The sequence below is a fragment of the Euleptes europaea genome, chromosome 13 (assembly GCF_029931775.1).
Source record: "Euleptes europaea isolate rEulEur1 chromosome 13, rEulEur1.hap1, whole genome shotgun sequence".
Classification (NCBI taxonomy): domain Eukaryota; kingdom Metazoa; phylum Chordata; class Lepidosauria; order Squamata; family Sphaerodactylidae; genus Euleptes; species Euleptes europaea.
The window spans coordinates 15745255-15769930 of NC_079324.1; the positions used below are offsets into that span (position 1 = coordinate 15745255).

The window sequence follows — 24676 nt, forward strand, 5'->3', positions numbered from 1 at the left end:
CTTAACAATTGCTAAGGACACTGCAGATTGATACCGCCAAAATTATTTTTTAAAAATCCTTTTTTAAAAATGTAAACATTTGATACAGTTATATTTGAAAGTTAACTCCTGTAAAATGCAATTGCTTACAACATATATATATACACATATATATTTAAAAACATGATAACTCCCCAGATATGTATACTATTTGAACACTCTTAGGTGGTTAGCAGAGCCTTGGGTCTTATAAATATTTAACTATTTTTATAAAAAGTTTTTATGATGTTTGTAGCATAAATTAAGAAACCAATGCATGTATTTTTTTTAAAAAAGTATTAACGTTATGAAACACACCAAATAGAAGCAATTCTTGGTACAGTAAGGTTCTCTATATCTCATTCCCCTTTTCATCACACAGCTGCAGTAAATAAACTATTCATGTGAACCTGTTTTATTTTGAATCCATCTTGTAAAAAAACAACAAATCACACATCTTTAAACGATCAGGATTACTGCTGAAAAATCTCAACTATGCCCAAACAGACTCAGGATATTGTAAGCATTGTGTCCCCTGCACACAAACAAAATGCTGAGATCCTTGAAAAAGGCTTGCTATGGTAAGACTACGTGGTATATGTGAAGGAACCACTTTGTGCAAGGAGTCCAGATGGTTCACAGCAAGGCTTTTGGGACCCTTGGTTCCTCCAGGAGGGATGCCAGGTGATGCAAAGAAGAAAAGCTGGAAGAGGGGGCCCTAGGAAGCTCACATCTTTCCTTTATGAGAGCATGCACAATGTCACAAGCTAAGCCTCCGCACCTCTTGCTGACAAAATGCTTTCACAGAAATTAAAAACGTATTCCGTTTGGAGACCTCCCGACTTCAAAAGTCCAGCAAAGCATTCAACAGGTTTCAGATCAAGCATCCCATATTGCTCAGATGGTACTGGATGGTTGTATGTACGTAAAACGCCAAAGCTACCCCTAGCCTGGAAGCAGGTAGGTGACCCTCAAATCGGGGAAAACAGATTTCCTCACACTGCACTTGTTGTTGCTCGAGATGCTAATTACCGTCCGGTTAGAAAACTACTTCCAAAATGCAGGGGTCAGATTGTTCCCCCGCCCGAGCCTCAAAACTGCAGCAACAACCTGTATGCTGAATAAATTACAGCCAGGCAATCTCTTATGCGATGAGCAACTGAGACAAAATGGAACAATTCCATTCACTCCTGGTAATTATCACGAAGGCCAAGTTTTCGATGGTCAAGAAGTGTAATGGAGCTGTGACCTCTTTGTGGGACCACTTAAACCAACTCTGATCTAATAGCTCACCATCTGCTAATGAAACCCAGTATGATTTTCCATTTTCTAGATATACTTTTCCCTTTGGAAGGTTTATTGTCCAGCACAATTTGGCATCAGTACAGTAAGTTATTCAGTTATTGCCAGTTAGAATGATAAGTTAGGCCATTTCCGAGTTCACAGCCAAGAACAAGCTTTGAGGTTCGAGAAAGAAGAAAGCTGGGAAGAGGCAGCAGAGAATGGAAGAAAAACAACAACGAAATGCCGTCATAATCGGGGAAGTCAAGGAGTTAAGTTGGAATTTGAAGTTTTGCAGCTGGGCACTCTGCTCAAGGCCAAACGTCACAAGAAAAGAGAGTAGAAGTTACGCAGACATTCAAATCAGCAGGCAAAGCAAATTGGAGAATGACACAGGCATTCAGAACGGATATTTGTGCGCTGCCTTTGGAAAAAAAGGAGCAAGAAGCAGGCACCGTTTGTTTGGTCTGCTCCTCTTTCTGGCCGGGGTTTTCTTTGGTTGCAAGCAGAACTGCAAAGCAGAGAGAACTTAAAGATTCGGCCCATGTCATTCATTCATCAGAAGTGCAGAAGCCTGCTAAAATGACAAAGGCCAAGCAAGTGCAAGCAATCAGCAGCCTGTTTCTCACACGAGCACAAGAGGGCTATATTTGCTTCTCGGGTTTGGGCCGTACAATCGTTCATGATTTTGCTTCAAGTGTACAAAGAACACGGGGCGGCCCCTCTGTGTCTACACATGCAAAAGACAAGGCAGGAATGAGACGGTAGAATGAACTGTACCCCTTCAGGGTGCTGGGGGGGAGTTCAAATGCTGTCATGTTTAACAAGACAACCGAAATCTTCCTGCAAATACAAAACCATGCAGCGCCGAGTCGCCTGGCCTAGAGCCTCTCGTCAGGTGTGAGCTGTTTGCTCGCAGGGATGCTTTGTTCTTGCATGAAGGTGCGTTCTAAAAGTGCGCTGCTACCAGCAGCCTGAAAGGGTACAATCCACATGACCATCCCCAGGTTCGACCACTCCGTTCTGTCACAAGCACAGACCAGAACAAAGCCACTGTTTGACTGGAGGACATACTGTAATGCTTAGTACAGTTTCCAGTTTTGGGTGGAGAGAACATGGCGCTGCTGCTTTTAGCATTTGCTCAGGGTTGCATTGATGCCTTCGACAGTTCTCAATGTTGATTCTGAAAAAGGAATGCTTTAAAACCAATTTCATGAGGCATTATCTGGAATTTTGGAATCCAAACATTTGCTCTGCAGTGCTGCTCAAATTGGGAGGCTGGCCGGCCCACCTGAACTTGCAAGAGGCTGTCACCGGCTGCACCCCTGCACTCACAGGGATGATTCAGATCTCAGTTTGCCAGTGTGAAGCCACGACACATTCAGACCACCCACATGGAAGGGGTAATTAGAGTACCAGCAGCTAGTTTAGTTTTTGCTAGTTCCAGGCCAAAATCGAATTCCTTAAACATTACTGCGTGGCCCAGCCTCAATTCAGTATTTGACAGGAAATTATTCAAATGAAGAGTTGACCCACAACATGGAAGACATCCTTGAAGAATAACAGTGAAAACCAAAAAATGTGGCATAGGGGAATCTTCGATTTAAAAAATTAATAACCCAATGCAAAACACAGCCTCTCTTTTTCCTTTTCCGCATTCTCTTTTTCCTCATCTTCCCAATTCTTTGGAGGGTTTTTAAAGTTCCGCACATATTTTTCTCCCTCTAGTGGTCCATTTGATATAGCAGAAGATTAACTCTAGCTTATTTCCCTGCTGATTTAAGCAGCAGCTTTTTACCCTTGAAAAATCAGGTGTGGTATCGAATTGACCACCAGAGGAAGCAAAACACGTCTAGAACTTTACCCCCCCCCAACAAAACAGGAACTTGGAGACGAGGAAAAAGGATGCAGAAAATGCCCCCATGGGTTTACAAAAGATTTTCATGTGCAACACACTCTTTATGGTTGCTGGCCCCCTTGCAACAACACCCCTGCCGGCTAGCTCTCAATCAGCTACAAATACATATCCAGTTAATACTTATATTACAACCAAAGGATTTGTTTTGCTGCTATTCTAACACTACGTTGCTAAACAAGAGAGACAGTGAAACCATTTTGCCATATTCCAAATGTTGCCAAAATGCACTTATATTTCACAAAACTGGGGGGGGGGAGGGTTCTCAGATGCCTTATCACTCCATGCTGAATACACCAATAATGGACAGCTCAGTGAAACTGTTACATTCCTTTCATGCTCCAGGAGTTCAGGATGGCAATTGTTTTAGGGTAATGCTATTTGTTCCCACAGCAGGTGCAGTAACCCATGCAGGCTTGGAACTAAGACAGCCACACTGACCTAAAAGAGGACGAGGCTGCCAATGCTAAAAATGTTTTCTTTAACTTCACAACCAGGCTGGCGCATATACCTGAAGACTGTACTCGAGATTCCCAAGCCAGAGTTCCGTATGCATCAAATGCAAAGATGGAGCTCTTAAGGACTGTCCCACTAGCTTCAGCGGAGGCAGCAGATTTGCGTGCATGCAGGATCAAAGCCCAAATGAATATTTTGGAGGTAGGAAAGCTTCGGGCACACCTTAGAGCTCCCAAGCCTAGAAGAGACGGCTGAATTGGGACCTGTGTACTAAACACAGCCACATGATCTGCGTCTAAAAATTGGCTGTATACAAGTACATTTTTTTACATTTTATTAATTTCATTAATGCAAATGGTTGGTTTGTTCTAACAAAACAGCAATTTGGCAAAGTGCTTTCCATTTTGCCTAATTTCTGATATTCATATTACGGAAGATCAGAAACATTCCCTTTTGTATGGGTGTAGGTGTGACATTACATACAGTGCAACTGTCTTGGGGAAGGTTTGTCAAAATCACTAACCAATTATGCCTGCTCAATGATTTATGCAGAGATCTGTGTGAACTTTATCTCTCTCTCTCTTTTTAGCTTCCTGTCACTTGAGCAATCCCTGGTATTCTGAACTACAAAATCAGGAAAATGAGATTTGATTGAATTTCAAAAGGTGACATGCATTTCAATTAGCTAAGGTGGCTAAGAAAAGGGTCCTCTGACCCTCGACCTCCCTTAGCATCAGGTACATTAAAACACTGTTAATCACTGCTGTAATTAGCGCACCAAATTATTTTTCAACATTGTCATTAAACCATACGCCAGCATCCCTGTATAGAAATCCTTGGAACCCCTCACATTTGTGGGCTTCCTTCTTCACTGCAATTGAGGTGTCCAGTTGGCACTGCAAAAAGGAATGGCCATCGCCTAAATTGGCTCCCTTCCCTGATGTGAATGGGGAAGACCTGAAAGGATGAGAACTGGGTGCGCATGAGCACTGGGGCTCTCCTGCCAAACATCAATCTCTGGGCACACTGAGCACATGATCTGAGACGTTATTATGGTTTAAAAACATGCAGTACGGGACCTTGCTCGTGTTAAGTGGCTCAGCAAAGTTGCAAAAAAGGTTAACAACTATGGTTAATGTTTTAAGGATACATTTATGAAACAGAACTACGCCGCAAGTAGGCAGGGCGGTGCAAAGCCCAACTGACAAGTAATCTGTAGAAGGTGTCTTGAGCATGACTGCTTGAACTCCCTAGTTCGCACACCTCCCTCACCAATTATTTGTTTTGTAGTGTTGGGAGCAGCTCTGCTCCTGTCAGAAAACTCACTGCCTTTCCTCCAATAGTGCGACTGCAATAATGTGAGTCAGAAAATTTCCTACAGAAAAAAAAGATGACCATGAAGAGAAGACGTTGTAATATTGATGCTAACATTTCAGTGGCGATCTCTATTAATGCTATAAAAATATCCAGGCAGTGGAAAGAAAATAGACGTAAAGAACTTCTGCCCTTTGGCACCTTTGTATCTAGATAGTCATCATTCTCAAGTATTCCTTTTTAAATAATAATGTTAATGCACATGTTAGACTTCTCACATCAAAGGTCTGCTACATATTTACAAGGCACCAACCCTTTTATCTCTTTTAAAACATGAAACTAAAAACCAATGGGGGAAAGCATATCAAGACACCCATGTATGAATGTGTTTTAGTTCTGCGCAGATTCATGGAAGTTTGGCCTGGGAAGATTTTAAATAATCCAGATCCTTCGCACAATAGAGAAACTGTAAACATTTTATAGCTGCCTTTAGGATCGGCGTATTGTGCAAAAATTATTAACGGTGTGTAAGGAATTCATGATGGCAGACAATGTTTTTCAAAACTCTGTAAGAAGGTGCTGTTGCTATTAACGCACACACACACAAAATTCCCCCAGGACAAAACAAAACAAAAAGCAACCAGGAGAGACTTCGTAATCATGATTCAATGTCATGGTCCGGTGACAAAACGGACATGTAGAATGGGGGAAGAACTTATGGATAAGGCTTCTTTTGGCCAAGAAGGTGTGGCAATCAGAAGTCTTCAATCACACACAAAAAAACCATATGAATAAAATGGAAAAGCACCACAGAAAATACGTGAGCGGAGTCCCCACCCCCCACACACAATCTGCTTAGTAGATTCTTTTTTCTGGCAAACTCCCTGCAATAGAAGGCCATTGAAGTCCTAACACCTTCGTTCACGTTCACGGTGTCCCCCACTTCTCAGTAATTCCATCCCATGAGATGGCTGACCCTGGCCTTTTCTGTCATTTTCCGTACCCTGCCTGACCTGGAAGTACCAAGGTTCAGGGGATCCTCGGTGTGCACAAAAGCGTCATTGTCGGAATCGTCGTTATACAAAACGGTCCGCCTGCCTTCGTTCCTGGTTTTGATTCGAGGCGGCCTGCCAAACCGCCCGCCGAGCGTGTTCTCGCTGAAGCGTCCGCCGAAAAGGTTCTCAAACTCATCGTCGGCGAGACGTGGCCTCTTGGCTCTGGAGGCTCCTCTGGAGGCTCCTCTCCCTCGTCCTCTTCTTCCTCCCCTGCCTCCTCCTCGTCTTCCTCGGCCACAGCCTCGTCCTCCCCTACCGCCTCGTCCTCCTCTGCTCCACCTGCCCCACCGGCCCCATCTCCCCCTCCTCCCAGTCCCTCTGCCTTGCCAGTTCCTTTGCCCATTGGAGATGCTCCGTCGAAGTTTCCTCCTTGGTTTCACTTGTACGGATTTGCTGTAGTCATGGTCTCCATCGACGTAGTCCTGATCTGTTCTACCACTTGATTCAGAGTCTGAATCGGAGCCACATCTGCTTTCAGAACTTGAGATCGAACCTGAATCCCCGCTTTCCGAGGAGGATAAACCTGGTTTTTCCTTTTGTTCTCCCTTTTCTTCCTCCCCGGTGTGCTCATCTTCTTCTGATGCACTTGACAACTTTCTCTTGACTGCTGCCCGCGGTTCCCTCCTGTCACCATTTGTGAGGGGCTTATCAGGAGGCTGATCTATAGAGATTAGAATATATATATATATATTATTTATATACATTGATTTGTCACCAGCACTGCAGCATGGTTAAGCCTCAGCTTTTAGGGAAAAGAAATGTTCCTTGCTACATGAAAGAGATCTGTTATTAGAACGAATACATTTCTCATACATGAGTGGCTGTTGCCAGTGCATCCTCTAAGGCGGCCATTCAACAAAATCTCAATGCAAGCAACTGTGAACTCAAAGAAAGAATTAATAGCAGTCCAAGGATCAATATTTACCTGCTTTGCTGACTTTCCATGCAGTACCAGATTTCATATTTTGTTTACAACATTTAGCTCGTCTCTTTCAACTAAGATTAGCTTCGGAATAAGCAATTGAAAATAATAACTGAAATAAGCAAGAGTAGCCAGCAACAAGACAATCCTTAGTAAAACTGCCACTACATCTAGCAGCAATAAAGTCATTCGTAAGGAACAATACCTAGCAATTAAGAGAAAAGTCAAAAAACAAACAAAAAAACCCCCCCGAGGCTACTGTGCAATTTGACTGAACCCAAGACCAGGAAAAAATAGCATGCACCCCCTCCCCGCAAATACCTTCATAAACAAACAAACAAAACTGGGAAAATAATATTTCCACCTGGTGCTTAAAATCCACCAAGCCTGGTGCCTACTGAATTTTGGGTCATGGGGAGGGGGAGAATTAACAAAGGTTTATTATGTCATCACAATAAAAGGAAAAAAGAAGGCATTTCTTTTCACAGCTTCCTACCTTGTTTGACTGGAGTGGATTTATTTCGGACTGGCCTGTTTTTCCCCGGCTCAACATTATTTCGACTACGATTCTGATTGTTGGAACCAGAGGAGGACGGCTGGCTTTCCATATCTTCAGCAGCAGCTGAGCCTGGCAGTTCCTCGGTAGTATCTGAAACTTTGAGTGAAATAAAACTTAATACTAGCTCGGCAACGGAAACAGAAAAGAAAAGAAATGAAATGAAATGAAATGAAATGAAAAGAAAAGGGAGCAGGCTGAGGAACAGGCTAGCAAAAGGGTCTGAGCAAGAGAATGCAGGGGAAGACGTTTCTAAGGAAACCCCTTGAACGGATAACGTTGTCTTACACCAAGCCTGAGCCTGACCTTTGGTCCTTCTAGGTTGGTACTGCCTATTCTAGATGGCGGTGGTTCTTCAGGAGCTCAGGCCGAAGTCTCACTACCCAAGAACTTTCTTTTTTTAAGCAAACCTATTCTAATGAACAGTACCAAGTTCTGGAGGCCTCACTTCAAAAAGGATGTGGACAGAATAGACTGGGTGCAGAGGAGAGTGACGAGGATGATCAGGGGCCTGGAGACCAAGCCCTACGAGGAAAAGCTGAGGGACATGGGAATGTTTAGTCTGGAGGAGGTTGAGGGGGGACATGATAGCTCCCTTTAAGTATCTGAAGGGCTGTCATTTAGAGGAGGGCAGGGAGCTGTTCCTGTTGGCAGCAGAGGATAGGACTCGCAATAATGGGTTTAAATTGAGGGTGGAAAGGTACCAGCTGGATATTAGGAAAACATTTTTTACAGTAAGAGTTATTCGGCAGTGGAATCAGCTACCTAGAGAAGTGGTGAGCTCCCCCTCGCTGGTGGTCTTTAAGCAGAGGCTGGACAAACACTCGTCAGGGATGCTCTAGATTGATGCTGCATTAAGCAGAGGGTTGCCTGGGTTAAGATGAGCCATCCCTTGTGAGGCTGAGCTGGTACGTGGGCAACGGTGGTCCCTAGTGGGTGAAATGTAGCTGGTGGGGCAGACTGCAGTTTCAGGACGGGCAAAAGAAGAGAGGTCCCTGACCTGGATGGCCCAGGCTAGCCCGATCTCATCAGATTGCAGAAGCTAAGCAGGGATGGCCCTGGTTGGTACTTGGATGGGAGACCACCAAGAAATACCAGGGTCGTGGTGCAGAAAAAGGCAATGGCAAACCACCACAGTTAGTCTATGACCTGACAGCACTTAAATACACAAAAGAAGAGAGGAAGCATAACTTGCCTCTTGGGGTCATGGCAGGTTTGATCAACTGGTGATGCTTACAGAATCTAACAGCTTGAATAAAAGCCTTTGCCATCGAAAGCCGCAGCTTTTAGGATTCCACTTACCGTGAGATGAAACTGAAGAATTAGTCCTAGTTAAAGGCAGTGAGGTATCCAAGTTGGTTTTAGGCTGCATCTTCAGTTGTTTTTGTTTTCTTTTGGGGCTTAAAGACATGAAAAATGAATGCACAATTCTCAATGAAGAATTGTCCAACTTCCCTAAATCACCAGCTTAATCTAAGGAGCTTAATTTCAAGGATCCAAATTAATAAATAAAAAATTACAATACTGAAGAGTTAGGGACTAGTTCAGACACCATGCTTCCCTCCTCCTGCCTTTGTTACTCCTGAAGTGTCTGATATACCAACATTCTATATTGACCTCAGGAGTATATCTACACTATCCCTTCTGTGTCTTTCTTTATGGAAGACTATACTTGTTTGTACTGGAGTAAATAAAGCATATGGCATTTTCCACTTCCTTTGCTACCCTTTCTTAAAACTCCTTTTCATTTATTTTCACCAAAGTACAGAACATGCCGTACGGACATCAACTGGTGAGGTCGGTAGGTAGTTGCTAGATACACTGATTAACAAATTGGCTGAGGGGATTGCCTGAATGAGGACAATTTGGACCCCCCCTTCCCACATACACACCTCAAAATTCCCCCCTCCATAATTTCTCAGGGACATCAGCAGACTGAGTTTCCCTTCTCTCCACTCTTTATCTGACTCTCTCAGCATTCCTGCCTCCTACAGTATGTTCAGTCCTCATCAGGCCATCTGTGGATTTTTCCCCCTTTTAATTTACAAAGTCATATTTTACTCTGTACTTGAGGACTTCTCTTAGGGTGTAGAAACCCTTGCCTTTCTATGGGTGGTCCCTGTTGTGATTATAATAGACATCAGCAGACTGACTTCCCTTCCCTCCACTCTTTAACAGACTCTCAACAACTCTCAACATTCCATGCCTCCTAGAGCATGTCCAGTCCTCATCAGGCCATCTCTGGCTATTTTTTCCCTTTTAATTTACAAAGTCGTATTTTATTGTGTACTTGAGGACTTCTCTGAGGGTGTAGAAACCCCTGCCTTTCTATGGGTGGTCCCTGTTGTGATCATAATGAGGGCTAGCCTCATTACTATGGGAAGAAAATTCCATATGCTCCCTATCACCCTCCTTGGCACCATCTCCAGCTCACTCACCATCATCTTCCACCCAGTTTTCATGCATACATACTCGAGCAAATTGCATTCTGGGACGTGTGCACAGATACTGGTATTAATTGGGGGAGGAGTTTACTTCCTATTTTATTTTTTAACCCAGGGCTTGTAAAATCCTAACAACAATGGGTGGTCACATTGTGCGGAGCTGGTTACATATACAGGGGCCAGGCCCTCCACTGTGACATATTGTTAAACTGGTAGGACGCGCCGGTGTTGTTACCTGGGTGCCCTGCTGCTAGAAGAACTGCTGCTGCTTCGGAGTAGTTTTCTGTACCGTAGCCGCGGCCTTCTCCTCTTCTGATGTTGCACTGCTGACTTGTACTCGGAAATGATAGTTTTAATGTGGTTTTCAAACAAGGCCGATAAACGAAGTGTCATGCTGTAGATCTGGAAGAGAGGGATGAGAAGCAGAGGCTCCTAATCCAAACATCGCTCTCTATCCACAGGGTTGTCAAACTCCAGGTACTAGCTGGAGATCTCCCACTATTACAACTGATCTCCAGCTGATAGAGATCAGTTCGCCTGGAGAAAATGGCCACTTTGGCAATTGGACTTTATGACATTGCAGTCCCTCCCCTCCCCAAACCCTTCCCTCCTCAGGCTCTGACTCAAAAACCTCCCGCCGGTGGAGAGGGGGGACCTGGCAACCCTAACAGCAATCTAAGATAAATCTCTGTGAATTTAATGAATAACCAAGGATCCTGGAGGAAGGAGGCACACCATTCAGCATGGAGCTTGAGAGGGGAGAAAAGGGCTTGGAGGCAGACCAAGGCTCAGCTGAGGAAGAGGGACAGCTTCACTGTGCACCCAGACACAGCTCTCAGGGGTTTTTTTTTTTTTGGGGGGGGGGGTTGTATTCCTGTTGAAAATCCGAAGGATCGATCTCCAAACTGAGAGGTGCAAAAGATTATGAAGCGATGGCACATTGCTCCAATATGCTTCATACACTATCGAAAAGTGTTAAGATCACTTATCTGCTAAATGTGAAAAAGGTACCTCTTCTTCAATTAATGGCAGACATGCCTAATGGCAACTGCATATTGGACAGATATTAAAATACATATTGACCCAATTACAGAGTTAAATTTTAATCTAGTGAACCTCCAATATGTTAACATTAAAAACAAATAAAGAAAATTGTAGCTTAACAGGTTACCATAGCAAAAAAGTACTCTGTGTAACACATTGGTGAATGCGAGTCATTTTCAGTACATTCTTACATTAAAACTTGAAAAACACACTTGTAACTTACATATCACATGTACAGATCACTACATGTTGTGTCACATGATCCTGAATATAGCCACCAGAGTTGGAGTTTTACTGTTCCAACAGAGAGAACAGTAAAGGGTAAGCAGTGAATGGTGAATTTCCTATACTTTCACTGTTAAGTAAATGATTAATTTGATCTTCTTGGCTTGTACCCTACCACTTTACTCAGCAAAGTTTGAAACCTTTCATCTATCTTAAGCAGCCTGCCTCTAGCAAGAGGAGCTCTTCCACTGGAGGAGGAGCCACTCCCATTGAAAGAAAACTCCTTAGGCTGGAGGAAGACTTCAAACTTTGCTGAGTGGCAAGGTAGGGTACAAACCAATGGCGTTATCAAGCAACTGGTTTTCCCATTCCCTATATTCAACACACACACACAAAATCATAGAATCATAGAGTTGGAAGGGACCACCAGGGTCATCTAGTCCAACCCCCTGCACAATGCAGGAAATTCACAACTACCTCTCCCCCACACCCCCAGTGACCCCTACTCCATGTCCAGAAGAAAGCCAAGATGCCCTCCCTCTCATCATCTGCCTAAGCTCATCGAATCAGTATTGCTGACAGATGGCCATCTAGCCTCTGCTTAGAAACCTCCAGGGAAGGAGCGCTCACCACCACCTGAGGAAGCCTGTTCCACTGAGGAACCACTCTAACTGTTAGAAAGTTCTTCCTAATGTTTAGATGGAAATGCTTTTGATTTAATTTGAACCTGTTGGTTCTGGTCCAACGGTAAAGCACATAATTAACTCTCTAACCATTATCGGTGAGGCTTACAAGAGCTTAACGTTGGCTGGATCGTGCCAATAAGCATCTCAAAGAGCAGGAACAGAAGTTGTTTGATAACGCCATTAGGGCCAAATTAAAATTCCAGCCCCAAAAAGTATATTACAAGTATCTGGGGAAAAATTGAAAGAACATAGTAGTGATTTATGTCACGTGTGTGAATTAACAGATGCATTTTTGCAAGTTTTATTAGAATAAAGGAATTTTCTGAGAAACATAAAAGGTTTTCGTATGGCTTAATTTTTACTGAAATTAAGGAAAATCTCATCCTCTGCCATACCCATATATAATTTCTTTATTTGCCCATGTCAGCTCAGGGACTTCCCGTCATCACAAAATATTGAACCTTACCCGCGACTTCTTATTAGGAGTGTATGCTTTGGAATTGCAGAATATCAAACGAACGTCTTTGTAGAATTCAAGGGGGTTCCTGTAATTTCCCGCTTCCAATGTTTCTTTCACAGTGCTGAAGTCCATTGGAGTATCTACAATATCTCTGTAATCCTGAGAACATCATTGAATGTATGGTCAATGGGTAATGCCACAAATGGCGGTGCGTTGGTTAAGCAAACATTGTGTGCACCCTAAGAGATACGTTTTCCAAAATCCATTGTTTACAAAACCATATTACGTTAACGGTGGATAAACCTAACATTCCACAAACACCCAAAGAGAAGGCAAGCCAAAAGGTAGGTTGTGGAGAAGGTTCACCAATGGAGAAGCGCCAGACATGTTTCTCCACAGGTCCACAAGGTGCAAGAAATTGCCTTTTGACTGTGTACACTCACTTGATGATTTGGTGTTTTGGCAGTGACAGGATCAGACAATGTAAATCTCAGAAACTGCTTTCTGAAAAACATTTCTAAGCATTTATTAGAAAACTAGTTTTGAACAAAATCATAATATATCACTTAAAAAGAAGCACCCACGGGACTGTAAAATGGAGATGTTCCGCCAGGCCTATGGTTGAGGTATTATATATTAGCTGGGCTTCCTTGCCCTTTTCCTTTCCTTTTTGGTCCCAATCTCCTTGAAGTTGTGAGACTGCTATATGTCTGGTAGCCTCCCTATTACCACATTTTAGTCCATCATCATCATGCCATATTGTAGTCCACCATCATCTTATAGGAATGTAGTCAGGGCACCAATTTATACTGTATTCGTTCAGATTAGGATTATATGTTTTAATTTGCATTTTTATATGTGTATATTTATTGGTTATTGTTGTTGTAAGCCACCCTGAGCCTGGTTTGCCAGGGTATAAATCAATCAATCAGTCAATCAATCAATCAAATAAAATCAAAAAATCTGCAGAAGCTACTGTGGCTAGAGCGCTGGAGTAAGGGCAGAAAGACCCAGTTTCAAATCCCCACTCTTCCAATGAACCCCAATGGGTGACTTTGTGTTTGGCATAAACTTTCAGCCTTACAAGATTTGTAGTGAGGACCTGAAATTCACAAAGGAAGAGTGGGTCCACTAGCAGTACACTGCATTTGGTTTGGAGGCTAACACCAATCGTGGAAACCACTGTGCATCTGGTACCATTTTCACACACAATTCCGCATGCAAGGACTAAATCATATGCAAAACGAGCCACTTTTTGATGGCGTGGAATTGCCCATATATTTAGGGATTTTAAGGAAGCTCACGTTTTGAAGGTCATTAATTCATAGGGTCACCATGAGTCGGAAGCAACTTGATGGCACTTAACACACACACACGCATGGTTTGGCCAAGTTGAAACTTTTTTTTTAAGTTGACAAAGGTGATTTCAGTGCCCTAGATGGCAAGACCAAGTTACCAAACAATACTTCCCAATCACATTTCAGATCGGGTATGGGCAGGGCAGGTGTATTCTGCAACAGGCACAGAATGTGGAAATAGGGGCAGAATTCAGAATGTGAGAATTGTTTCTTTTCTTTTTTTTTCAAGAGTCAGGTGTTTTTAGGAGTGCAAAGACAGGGCTGGAAGTAAGTGGGAAATGCATAGTGAAATATCAGATTCTAAGAAGATCGTGGGGAGGGGTAGGATGAGTGAGTGGAGGGGGGCAGTTTCAACATACTCGACTTCTAGCACTTATCAGGCAGCTCTCTGCAGGCTGCACACACAGCTGGTCACTGAGCCTTGTGGTCCCCAGTTTCAGTTTCCTACAGGGTTTTCTGATTGCTGAATTAAACAGAAACTTTTTAAAAAAACCTTACGGGATAGGAAAAGAGATCCACAGGCTGTCGGAACGGCTCAGAGTCCTCACGTTCGTAGATCAGGCTTAACAACTGCTTGCACTGCTCCTTCCAGGCATCGGCGCATGCTTTATTGGGTGGCCTTTTTATCTGCCGTTTTACCTGGAGGTTTGAAAAGGGAGAAACATCACAATTCTACGATTTTTTTGGGAAGTCTTCCACATATCAGCTCGTTTAGTAGTCACGTCACCAGGGCTTAACCCTCTCAGAATCCAAAAATGGCACCCCCCTCACCAGCTTAGTTTCAGAACCCTGCACTAAACAAGCAATTCTACAAAGGCTATGCTCCTGTCTGTCGTAGCCTTACACGAGAAAGAAGATCGAGTCAGAAGAGCAACCTTCAAAATGCTACCGAGAGTTGCAGGGGGGAGTTGCAATGTCTGGCTGGCTCACTCTCCCATCTAGTTGAAGAGCTAAGTGGCAGGCATTAGAGCGTCAGTGCGGCTAGAGCAGGGGAATCGAACTCAATTGTTACGAGGGACGGATATGACACAAAAGTCACTTGGTTGCGCCGAGGCCATGCCGCACCAACCCAGATCAAGAGATGGGGTGGGCTGCCTTGGCTGGCTTGCAGGTCGGATGAGAGCTCTCAAGGGGCCAAATCCTGCCTGCAGGCCTTATGTTTGACACCCCTGGACTAGAGGTTCTTCTAGCCAGGATGGAGAATTTTGGGAACATGTCTGCCAGCTGCTTAAGATCTGGGCTGAGCTTCTGTTTCTTTTCCTGTTGCCAGTATTAAAGCCCAGGGATTGCCAGAGGAGTGAGCCTCCAGTGTAGGCTGAAGGACAAGAGCCAAAGGGCTCTTGGCTCTTCGCTGGAGGCCTTCAGTGAGCCAATCTCAATGGATTCAGGACCGGACCAGGATATGGTTTAGTGCATTTGTTGGTTCTTTTCTCTGTTTATTTAAACTGTCTTTGACTGAAATTATTTAAATTATATTTGGGCAATCCTGGAAGCTGTTTTGTGCCCCCCTGGGGAAAAAAAGCCTAAATAAATAGATTAAAATTAAAACAGAAAAGGAACAGCAAGGAAGCCCCACATATACAGACAACATAGTCTACCCAGCTCAGCACAGGTCTGTGCATGTTGCTCTAGCCCTATTGCCTGTTCAACCCCAAACAGATTCCTGGGATAGGTAACTAGATGGAACTTAATTTTCCCATCAGATTAAAAAGCAAACACCAAGTACTGCAATTTAGTTTTGTCATATGTATAGGACAAGACCTCAGTAACAATTACACTAAAATGAAAGCAACCCACGGCTCCATAAATAGCCATATCAAACTCAGGGGCTTTCAGGATCAAAATTGTGTCGTTACAGCTGATCTCCTGACTCTTATCTAAGAAGATGACATAGATAATGTTGAAGAGCCACTCACAGTTCTTTTCCCAGAGGAGGTTCCTGGACCGTCTGACTCTGCGTATACTTCTGCCACCTGAAGGAAAGCTTAATTACTACATGCAAAAGAAGAGCTAAATCACGCAAGTTGTTAGGGACAGGGACATTACAGAGAGCAAAAGCAATTTTCTGCAATAACAGGATCTGGTGAGACTTTGTCATCATCATTTATGTTTCACTGTAAATTTGGTTCCTTTTCTTTATAATACAGAAATGGCCCCTCCAACGGTGGGAAAAGGATACAAAATAAAACAAGCCGTTTCCATTTGATCTTACCTGTACAATTGTCAACACTGAATATGGTTAGACAGACTAGTTTTTGGAGTCAAAATAAGGCATACTTGTAAGAAACCATTCCAGGTCTCCAACAGCACAATTCTAAGCAGTTTTTCTAGGCCACTGGGCTAAAAAGCTGCAACATTGCTTAGGGTTGCACTACAACAGACCTTACTGTAACAAGAGATTCCTGTAACAGCCATTATGCGTAGGGTTGCCAGATACTAGGTAATGGAGAGCAATTGCCCTCCAATTAAGGGGGCTGCCCGGCAGAAGCAAGCCAGCGCAAGTAGGGTGATTAACATCACTTCTGGGTGACGTTATGATGGAAACCATAGAGTTTTTGGAGAAATGTGCTAGAGCGTCCCTGTTGCTTCCGGGGTAGATCTGGAAATGATGTTACTGTGCCAATCACAAATACCCCAGCCCCACCACAACAAAGCTCCCACCAGTGACGAGGGGGGACCTGGCAACCTTTATTACATGGGAGCCTGATGTTCATGGTAGGAGCCAGAGAAGACTGTAATGTTTGGCTGAAAATTGTGTAAAATTCTGGCTGCATTTATACTTAATCAAAGCCTGTTATCTCAGCCAGCACAATGAGAACCGTATGCCATCTTTGTTTTTGATTGTCAATTTTAGTGTTTTTACGCCATAGGGTTTTATACTGATTGGTATTGATGTTATTATGAATTATTGTATGGTTATAGATGCTGTTACCCACCCCAAACTGGCTGCGGCCGGGTTAGAAATTTAAAAAATAAATAAAATAAAGAGTACATGCATTACAAGAACTTTGCCCCCCCCCCGCCTTCCCACTTGTGTTGTGTCAATGATATGAGTTGTGTCATTTGCTTCAGGTGTCGCAACCAACAAAGGTGTCACAAAATCACATACTGCGTTTTAAAATCAGAGGACCAACAAAGAGTTACAGGAGGCATCTCATTTCCCTCTCCCCCACTATTGTCTCTTTCCCTTTCCTGAAAGCCCCCATCTGCATCTCCCCTTTTCCTTCTTCCTTCTCTCCTTCACACCCGCTGGCCAACCTATCTACATCTGCTCCTGTCTTTAACTTTCCATCCTTCCCTCCCCTTGGCAGCCTCTATCCAGAAAACCTATGGCCCAGATGCACTGCGCCTGCTGCCAGCCCAACTGCATGGCAGGGAACTCACGAGGACTTGTGGGGGCACCTCCCTTACCCTGTTATCCACTTCCCCACACTATTTCCTTTTTCCCGCCTCCTGGCAACTCCCATAGCCTCACCTTTCCCTATTTCCTTCTCCCCTTCCATGACCATCCTACATTTTATCCATTCCTCATCTTCAACTATATTTTTATTTACTTCATTTATGCCCAGCTTCTCTCTTCAACGGAGACCGAAGGAGCTTATATTGTTGCCTCCTCCTCCATTTTATCCTCACAGCAACCCTGTGAGGAAGGTTAGGCTGAGAATGTGTGACTGGCCCAAGGCCGTTCAATGAGCACCATGACAGAATGGGGATTTGAACTCAGGCTCCAAGATCCTAGTCTGAAACTCTAACGACTATATCACATTGGCTTTTGTGAGGTGCCTGCTGTTGAACAGTAGCAAGCAGCTGGGCCTGGGTAAGTCATGCAAATCAGGAGGTGGCAAGTCACCTTGTGGCTGCTGCAGAGCTTGGCCCCAATGAATCCTGTCCCATAAGGCCAAAACAGCCCTGGAAAGGGCCCTGCCCCTGCCTTTTACTAAAAGAAACCAAGGTTTCAACCAAGGTATTTGCTTCTTAAAGCTACAGGTACCGCTTCTATTATTTGGGGGGGGGGGAGGTTAAACCCCCCTCCCCAGTGTTTTTTGTTTGTTTGTTTGTTGTTTTAATTCAGAGTTTTCTGCAAACCTGGGGCTTTTCTCAGGTTTGCAGAAATATCTGTATTGTCCTTTTATGGTTCCAAATCTATAGATTTAGGTATCCACAGATTTGGCAATGTCGAGACTTATATATTCTGACACTACAGCACAGCATGTAAGTGTTTTCTAGAACTCTTCAGCAGGCTGGATGTTTAGTACAAAGAACAAAAACAAAAGGGGGCAGCCTTAGTCAAATTAATCTTTTCCCCAGACACTGAGGCAATGTCCAAAGCCTACAGCTATAGCCTTGAAATGGAAAACTGGATGCGCTGCAGACTATATTGGATTAACTTAGAAAGTGCTGGGTTCAAAACAAATTTTCTAAATTACACCAAACTGCTGGGATGGAGGAGAGAAAAAAGTGGCTATGAAAATCCTCTCTGTGAATATGTGGGACCACCTCTCCCAATAAACCCCCCAAAGAGTGCTGCGCTTGACTGGAACCAACCTGCTGGTTATCCCTGGCCCAAAACATATCTGGCTGTCCTTGATCAGGGATTTTTCAACCCTGGCCCCAGCCAGGTTTCTGTCAAGTGAGATCTCGGCCCTGTGGGGCTTGGTTCAATTCTGCAGGGCCTATAAGATGGAGATGTTCCGCCAGGCCTATGGTTGAGGACAGTGACGGATGTACATCAACTGACCTCCCCTGCTGGACCCACCTAGGGTTTATGCCCCCTGTTGTTTTGCTGTGTCCCCTGCTGTTCACCCCTACGATAAGAGGGATTTACCATTTTGGGGCCATCTGCTAAGATTAGGATTTTAATTGTTACTGTGTTTTAAGTATGCTTGATATTTATTTAACAAAAACAACTGCATAATTTTGTGATTGTTACCTGCCCTGAGCCCAACCTCAGACGGGAAAGGGCGGGTTAGAAATTGAATAACATAACATAAAAAAAATAAAAGACAGCAGCTCATCAAATATCAGGAACCCCAAACCCCTCACTATCTGATCTGGATGTGAGGGGAGGAAAAGGAGAAGGGAGGCATGAACCAATGGACTCGAGAGCTTTGCCCTTTAGGGGAACGGAAATCTCAGTTCTTCAGAGAGCCAGCGATGTGTAGTGATTAAGAGTAGTGGTTTGGAGTGGTGGACTCTAATGTGGAGAACCGGGTTCAATTCCCCACTCCTCCACATGAGCGGCGCACACTAATGGGGTGAACCTGGTTGGTTTCCCCTCTCCTACACATGAAGCCAGCTGGGTGACCTTGGGATAGTCACAGTTCTCTCAGCTCTACCTATCTCACAGGGTGTCTGTTGTGGGGAGGGGAAGGGAAGGTGATAGTAAGTCGGTTTGATTCTTCCTTAAGTGGTAGAGAAAGTTGGCATATAAATACCAACTCTTCTTCTTCTTCAACAAACTAACTCAAACCTTTTAGTACATTTACTGAGATCTAAAGCCCACCCTAAGCTGAGCAACAAAAGCACACACTCATACAATCAGCAAAACAAAACAAAAATTTCCTCTAATTCAGTTGATAACAGTGAAAGGGAGTTTCTCAGTGTAACTGCCTTATCCTACTTACTCATGAAATAAATACGACTACAGTTCACGCCATCAATAACCAAGGCAAACACCCCTTTGGGTGCTATCATCAAAGGCAACAGTCGCTCTCATGCGTTAACTCTGGCCTATTCCGCTAAGCTCTGCATTATGCATGATGTGGAGATGGCTGATGTATCCCAGCCCATCCAGCAATCAGTTCATTCATCCGGCAATCAGCTTTCATTCAGAGAGGAGAAAAGAGAATGGGGCTAAGTTGGGAAATAGGCAGATAGGTAAATGGATACAAAGAGCCATCAAAACGCAGCTTCCTTGAAAGGGCTTGTGCAGATATCACACCACAAAGGAAACGGAAGCGAGCTGGGATCCATCGGCACACCTTAAAAAACAGTGCGCAGCTCTCGAGAGGCACATTGATGCACAGTGTGCATCACAGCGCTCTGACACATTAAGGTGGTACGTATTTCTGTAGAGTGCCTTTTCAAAAACGACATGTAGAGGAGGTTTTAAACTCTTGACATTAAGACTGAGATACTCGGCTTCCTTCTTTCCTTCTTTCAAGCTCCCTTGACCAAAGTCTTGTGCAGTAAAAGGGGAGCCTTTATTTCTTTAAGGAAAGTATGGTGGATAGATACTTGGCTACCGCTAATGTTGTTCTTGGATCTCTATCTGCCAGCAAAAAGGGGACTGTTTTATCTTTTGTTATGGTGGCAGGTAATTTGTTTAAGATAAGGGCAATCCATTGATTGCAATAGGAATTATATTGGGGGCATTCCAACATCATATGGGATAATGAATCCACTCTCTTCAGAACACATGGACAAAGCCTATCTGAATAAGGTAAACTGTCATCTCTTCCATTTAACACAGCTGAAGCGATCAAGCACGAATGCCCTATGGTAACGAGGGACTATTAAATTTATAAAATAGGGTGGAGTTCACAAAGATGGAAGGATACCTAAAAATTGAGCAAAGCATACTCTGCTAGCATGCATTATAGAGCTGGAATAATCTAATTTTTATATAGTTCTTGATGGTTAATATAGATTGACTTTTCCCCATACCTAATAAGGTATCCTTAGACAGGCTTCCATCTACTAAGACCCTGGCAGTCAAAAGACTATGACTAGATACTGCTTATCTGGTTCTGACCTGGCTACACATTTCACATGAAAGCCAATGTAGTGCAGTGGTTAGTGTTGGACTAAAATCTGGGAAACCCAGGTCTGAATACCAACTCTACCATGGAAGCCTGCCGGGTGACCTTGGCCAGTCATTCACTCTCAGCCTCACCTATCTCACGAGGTGGTTGTGATGAGATAATGGAAGAGAATAAAATAAGCCACAAGGTCCCCACCGGGGAGAAAGGCAAGGTATAAATGAAGTAAATAAATGGGTAGAATTTGTGTTCTATGGGGATTCCGCTCCATTGGGTTCCATGGGGATACGCCACCTAAAAAGGTGGCGTATCTGGAGGTAAGGGCAAAGGGGGCATACCTGACTCGAAAGGGCTTAGAAGGCCGCCTAAAGGCGGCTCCTCCCCTGGACCAGCCTGGGAACGTCCCCCGAGAGGATGGTGCTTGGAAGTGCATTGTCAGGACACAGGCGCAAGGCTGTGCCAGGGTCCCTGGCCCACGCTGCCACGGCAGCGCCAGGAGGATGGCATGCACGCCCCAACACCAGTGTCCATGCCACTTTGGGCTGTGTAAGTGGTTTGGGCGCTGGCACAGGGGGCCCGGGTGCCGGTGCAGGCCCCTGCACTCCTCCTAAGCCCAATTGGCCCTGAAGCTCAGGAATGAGCACAAAAGGCATAAACAGCGAGCCACCACACACTAAAACGCCAGCCTAAGATTTGTTACCTGAGTTACAATGGGATTTTACTACAGCCGCCAAAAAGTTAACCATGCGCAAAGCTACTTGCATAGACCCAGCTGTCCCAAGTGTACAAGAATAGTGTGCATAATGCACAAACTTAACAGAATATAACTTCATGAGATGTGAAACTTTTGAAAAAGCAAGGCACTAGTCCTCACAGCTTTTCCCCAAAACCGTTTGAACTGAAGACTCAGAAATCAGATGGCATTCTTCCCACTGGTGTCCTGCCTGATTGTTCCCCAGAGTTCAGTTTGAGTTCAGTCCATAGACTCTTACCTCTTCTTCCTCATCTGTGCTGCTCAGATCTTCTGCCTTCACTTTGTTATAGATCTCCAGGATATCTGCACAACTCTGATCCCTGTAAAAACAAAAATTGCATCAAATATATTAAGATCCTCAAAAGTACCAGCATTACAGCCAACAGACAAAGTGAAGAAGAGTTGGTTTTTATACCCCGCTTTTCTCTACCTTTAGGAGTCTCAAAACAGTTTACAGACAACTTGTGAGGTGGGTGAGGCTGAGCAAGTTCTGGGAGAACTGTGACTAGCCCAAGGTCACCCAGCAGGCTGCATGTGGAGGGGCGGGGAATCGAACCCAATTCACCAGGTTAGAGTCCACCGCTCTTAACCACTACACACATAGAGATCACAAAAGCAACAAAATCATGGCTTGGGTGGCTTACAAATGAAGGAAGGGCGTGTTCATATCTTACTGATGTGCCATAGCCTCTGCAGTCTTGTGGTAGGGTACTAAAGGACTTAACATTTGATCAAAAAAGTCATGTCAGGTGGTTGGATTAATGGGGATGTTCCCATTCCAGTACCCTATCCCTGGATGCACATGGTCATGTTCCCAATGATTCATTCTTGGTCCACTGGATAGGAAAGTGGTGAAAGATAAAATAGTGGGAGAGGAAATCAACTGGTAACATAAAAGCATGTGTGCACCATACACACACATGGTACAACTGCGCACTTCATGAAAAGCTTTGTCAAGCAGAGGAATTTTGAGAAACGTATCTCAAAACTGTGAGAATCTGAACATGTAGAGAAACAGGCTGCTTACCCAATGTAGCGAAGTAAGACATCTGTGACTATTTTGGCTGCTTTAACTATAGGACTGTCGGGCTCATTGAAAGTCCTGGCATTATGTTCAATGTATCGTACCTCCCACATTAATGCAGATATTCTCCTAAGAAGGAAAATAACACATTCAGAAGTAGGCATTGCTTATATTCAGACTTTAACTTGAATCGATGTATAGGAAGCCAAGGAGGGCCATTTCCAGGAAGGGTGCACACAAAGTGAGCAGAAAAGTGACATGTTAAAGAAATGAATTTGCACAAGAAGCTTCTGTGAAATCAAAAGTGAAGAAAAGACAAGGGACTCATGAGCTTATTCTAGAACTGAGAAGCTGGCAGTTGCTGGAATTATCAGAAGTTACATTTTCAACATATAGATTAAAATGCATTAATTTTGGAAAACAATAGCCACTTCTGACCTATTAGTAGAGTTGCTAACCTCCAGGTAGTAGCTGGAGATCTCCCGCTATTACAACTGATCTCCAGCTGATAGAGATCAATTCACCTTGAGAAAATGGCTGCTTTGGCAACTGGACTCTATGGCATTGAAGTCCCTCCCCAAACCCCACCCTCCTCAGGCTCCACCCCCAAAATCGCCAGCTTTTCCCAACCTGGAGCTGGCAAACCCCACCTATTGGATGCAAGTATTTTGTTTACTTAACTGTATAAAGAATACTAGGAAAACAATGGTGTACAGTGTGAAGTGTGATTACTGCTGCCAGGACAATACACACCAGATATTAGAAGAGAGAATTCAAAACAGAATAGCTATGAAAGGTAACTTGTGGTTAAACTCATGACTTACCAAAAATTCAGTACAAGTTTGCTTTGCTAAGTGAAATGTGAAGTTGTAAAGATAACTATGAGCTCCTATTAGCATGTGAAGCATAGTCAGACCACAGCTCTATTGATAGGGTTGCCAACCTCCAGGTGGTAGCTGGAGATCTCCTGCTATTACAACTCCAGGCAACAAAGATTAATTCACCTGGAGAAAATGGCATTTTTGGAAGGTGGACTCTACAGCATTATACCCCATTGAAGTCCCTCTCCTCCCCAAACCCCACCCTCCTCAGGCTTCACCCCCAAAATCTCCAGGTACTTCCCACCCTGGAGCTGGCAACCCTATCTATCAAGTACTGACTATTATGACTGACGAAGGCCCTCCAGGGACTCAAACAGAGAGAGGTCATTATCACTCCTGCTGCCAGAGATCCTCTTAAGGGATGATATCAGGCAATGATACTGAGCTTATCCAAATATGAAACATGTGTTGCACAACTGAGCCCTTAGCTCTGCCTGTCTTAATTTTATATAAATATGAGCATTTTTTACTGTTATTGCTAGGACATTACAATGTGATATAAGACCTCCCTTTGTCAATCAGATGTTTTAACACACGGCTCTTAAAACCTTTGTAGATACCGATTTCCCCCTCTTTTGTGTAGTAAAATGGGGGGAAAGGATCATTTGGATCTCTTGGGGAAGAGATTGAAAACCTCAAATCCTGGCTGGTTCCATCAGTTTAATAGGAGACATTCTTGGATGCAGCCACAAGACGGTAAGGAAGTTCATTACAGTTGAATTGAACAGGAAATTCTTGCTAATATCACAGCTTTTTTTTGCCATCAAGTCACAGCTGACTTATGGCGACCCTGTAGGGTTTTCAAGGCAATAGACATTCAGGGGTGGTTTGCCACTGCCTTCCTCTGTGTCATGACCCTGCTATTCCTTGGAGGTCTCCCATCCAAATACTAGCCTAGGCCGACCCTCCTTAGCTTCCGAGATCTAAATCAACCCAAAAAAGGGGGGTTACACAATAACAAATGTTAGGAACAAAGTATCAACAACCAACTGTGTAATGGGCAGAACAAAGTAAACTGTTGAACGGAGGATGATAAGACATGTGATTGTATCTTTAAGAACGTAAATACGTCAAAGGTACATATCTCGAATCTTCAGGGCAAGTTGCATAAATAACAGGCCTCCGACGACAGATAAATTTACACAAACATACGAATTGTTATAACAAATCAAACTAAAGCCAAGAGATACAATGTTGTAATAAACATGAGAGTTTCTAAAGTTGAATAGGAAAGACAATGGAAGGCACTAGCTTCTCGTTTCATGTGTCTTCGTCAACTCTCTCCCCGTACAAATTGTTTCACAAGCTTCTGAGATCTAATGAGATCAGGCTAGCCTGGGGCTATTCAGGTCAGGGCCCCAATATCACAGCCAGAAGGGATTTAATTCAGCTCATGGGGAACAGTTTCTATAAAGGCAAGGCGGAGGTATTAAACATGCAGTAGACGGAAATCATCAATACTATTTCATTGCTTATTAAATGTTTTATGCTGGTCAATTACATTGTTTAATATTGTGTGGTC

The 24676-nt window shown here is 43.8% G+C and overlaps 1 protein-coding gene across 1 annotated transcript in view; it reads right to left on the reverse strand.

Annotated features, from left to right (window-relative positions):
* Positions 1-5925: 5925 nt before the first annotated feature.
* The window catches only part of BRWD3 (bromodomain and WD repeat domain containing 3), a 91193-nt gene continuing 72442 nt past the window's right edge, over positions 5926-24676 (reverse strand). Inside the window, exons 32-40 of the mRNA XM_056858967.1 lie at positions 22277-22402; positions 21488-21569; positions 15651-15707; positions 14233-14373; positions 12383-12535; positions 10197-10363; positions 8820-8917; positions 7458-7640; positions 5926-6700 (exon numbers count right to left, since the gene is read on the reverse strand). Of these exons, the coding sequence (XP_056714945.1) occupies positions 5931-6700; positions 7458-7640; positions 8820-8917; positions 10197-10363; positions 12383-12535; positions 14233-14373; positions 15651-15707; positions 21488-21569; positions 22277-22402 (1777 nt within the window). The 3' untranslated portion in view covers positions 5926-5930. The remainder of the gene's footprint in view (positions 6701-7457; positions 7641-8819; positions 8918-10196; positions 10364-12382; positions 12536-14232; positions 14374-15650; positions 15708-21487; positions 21570-22276; positions 22403-24676) is intronic.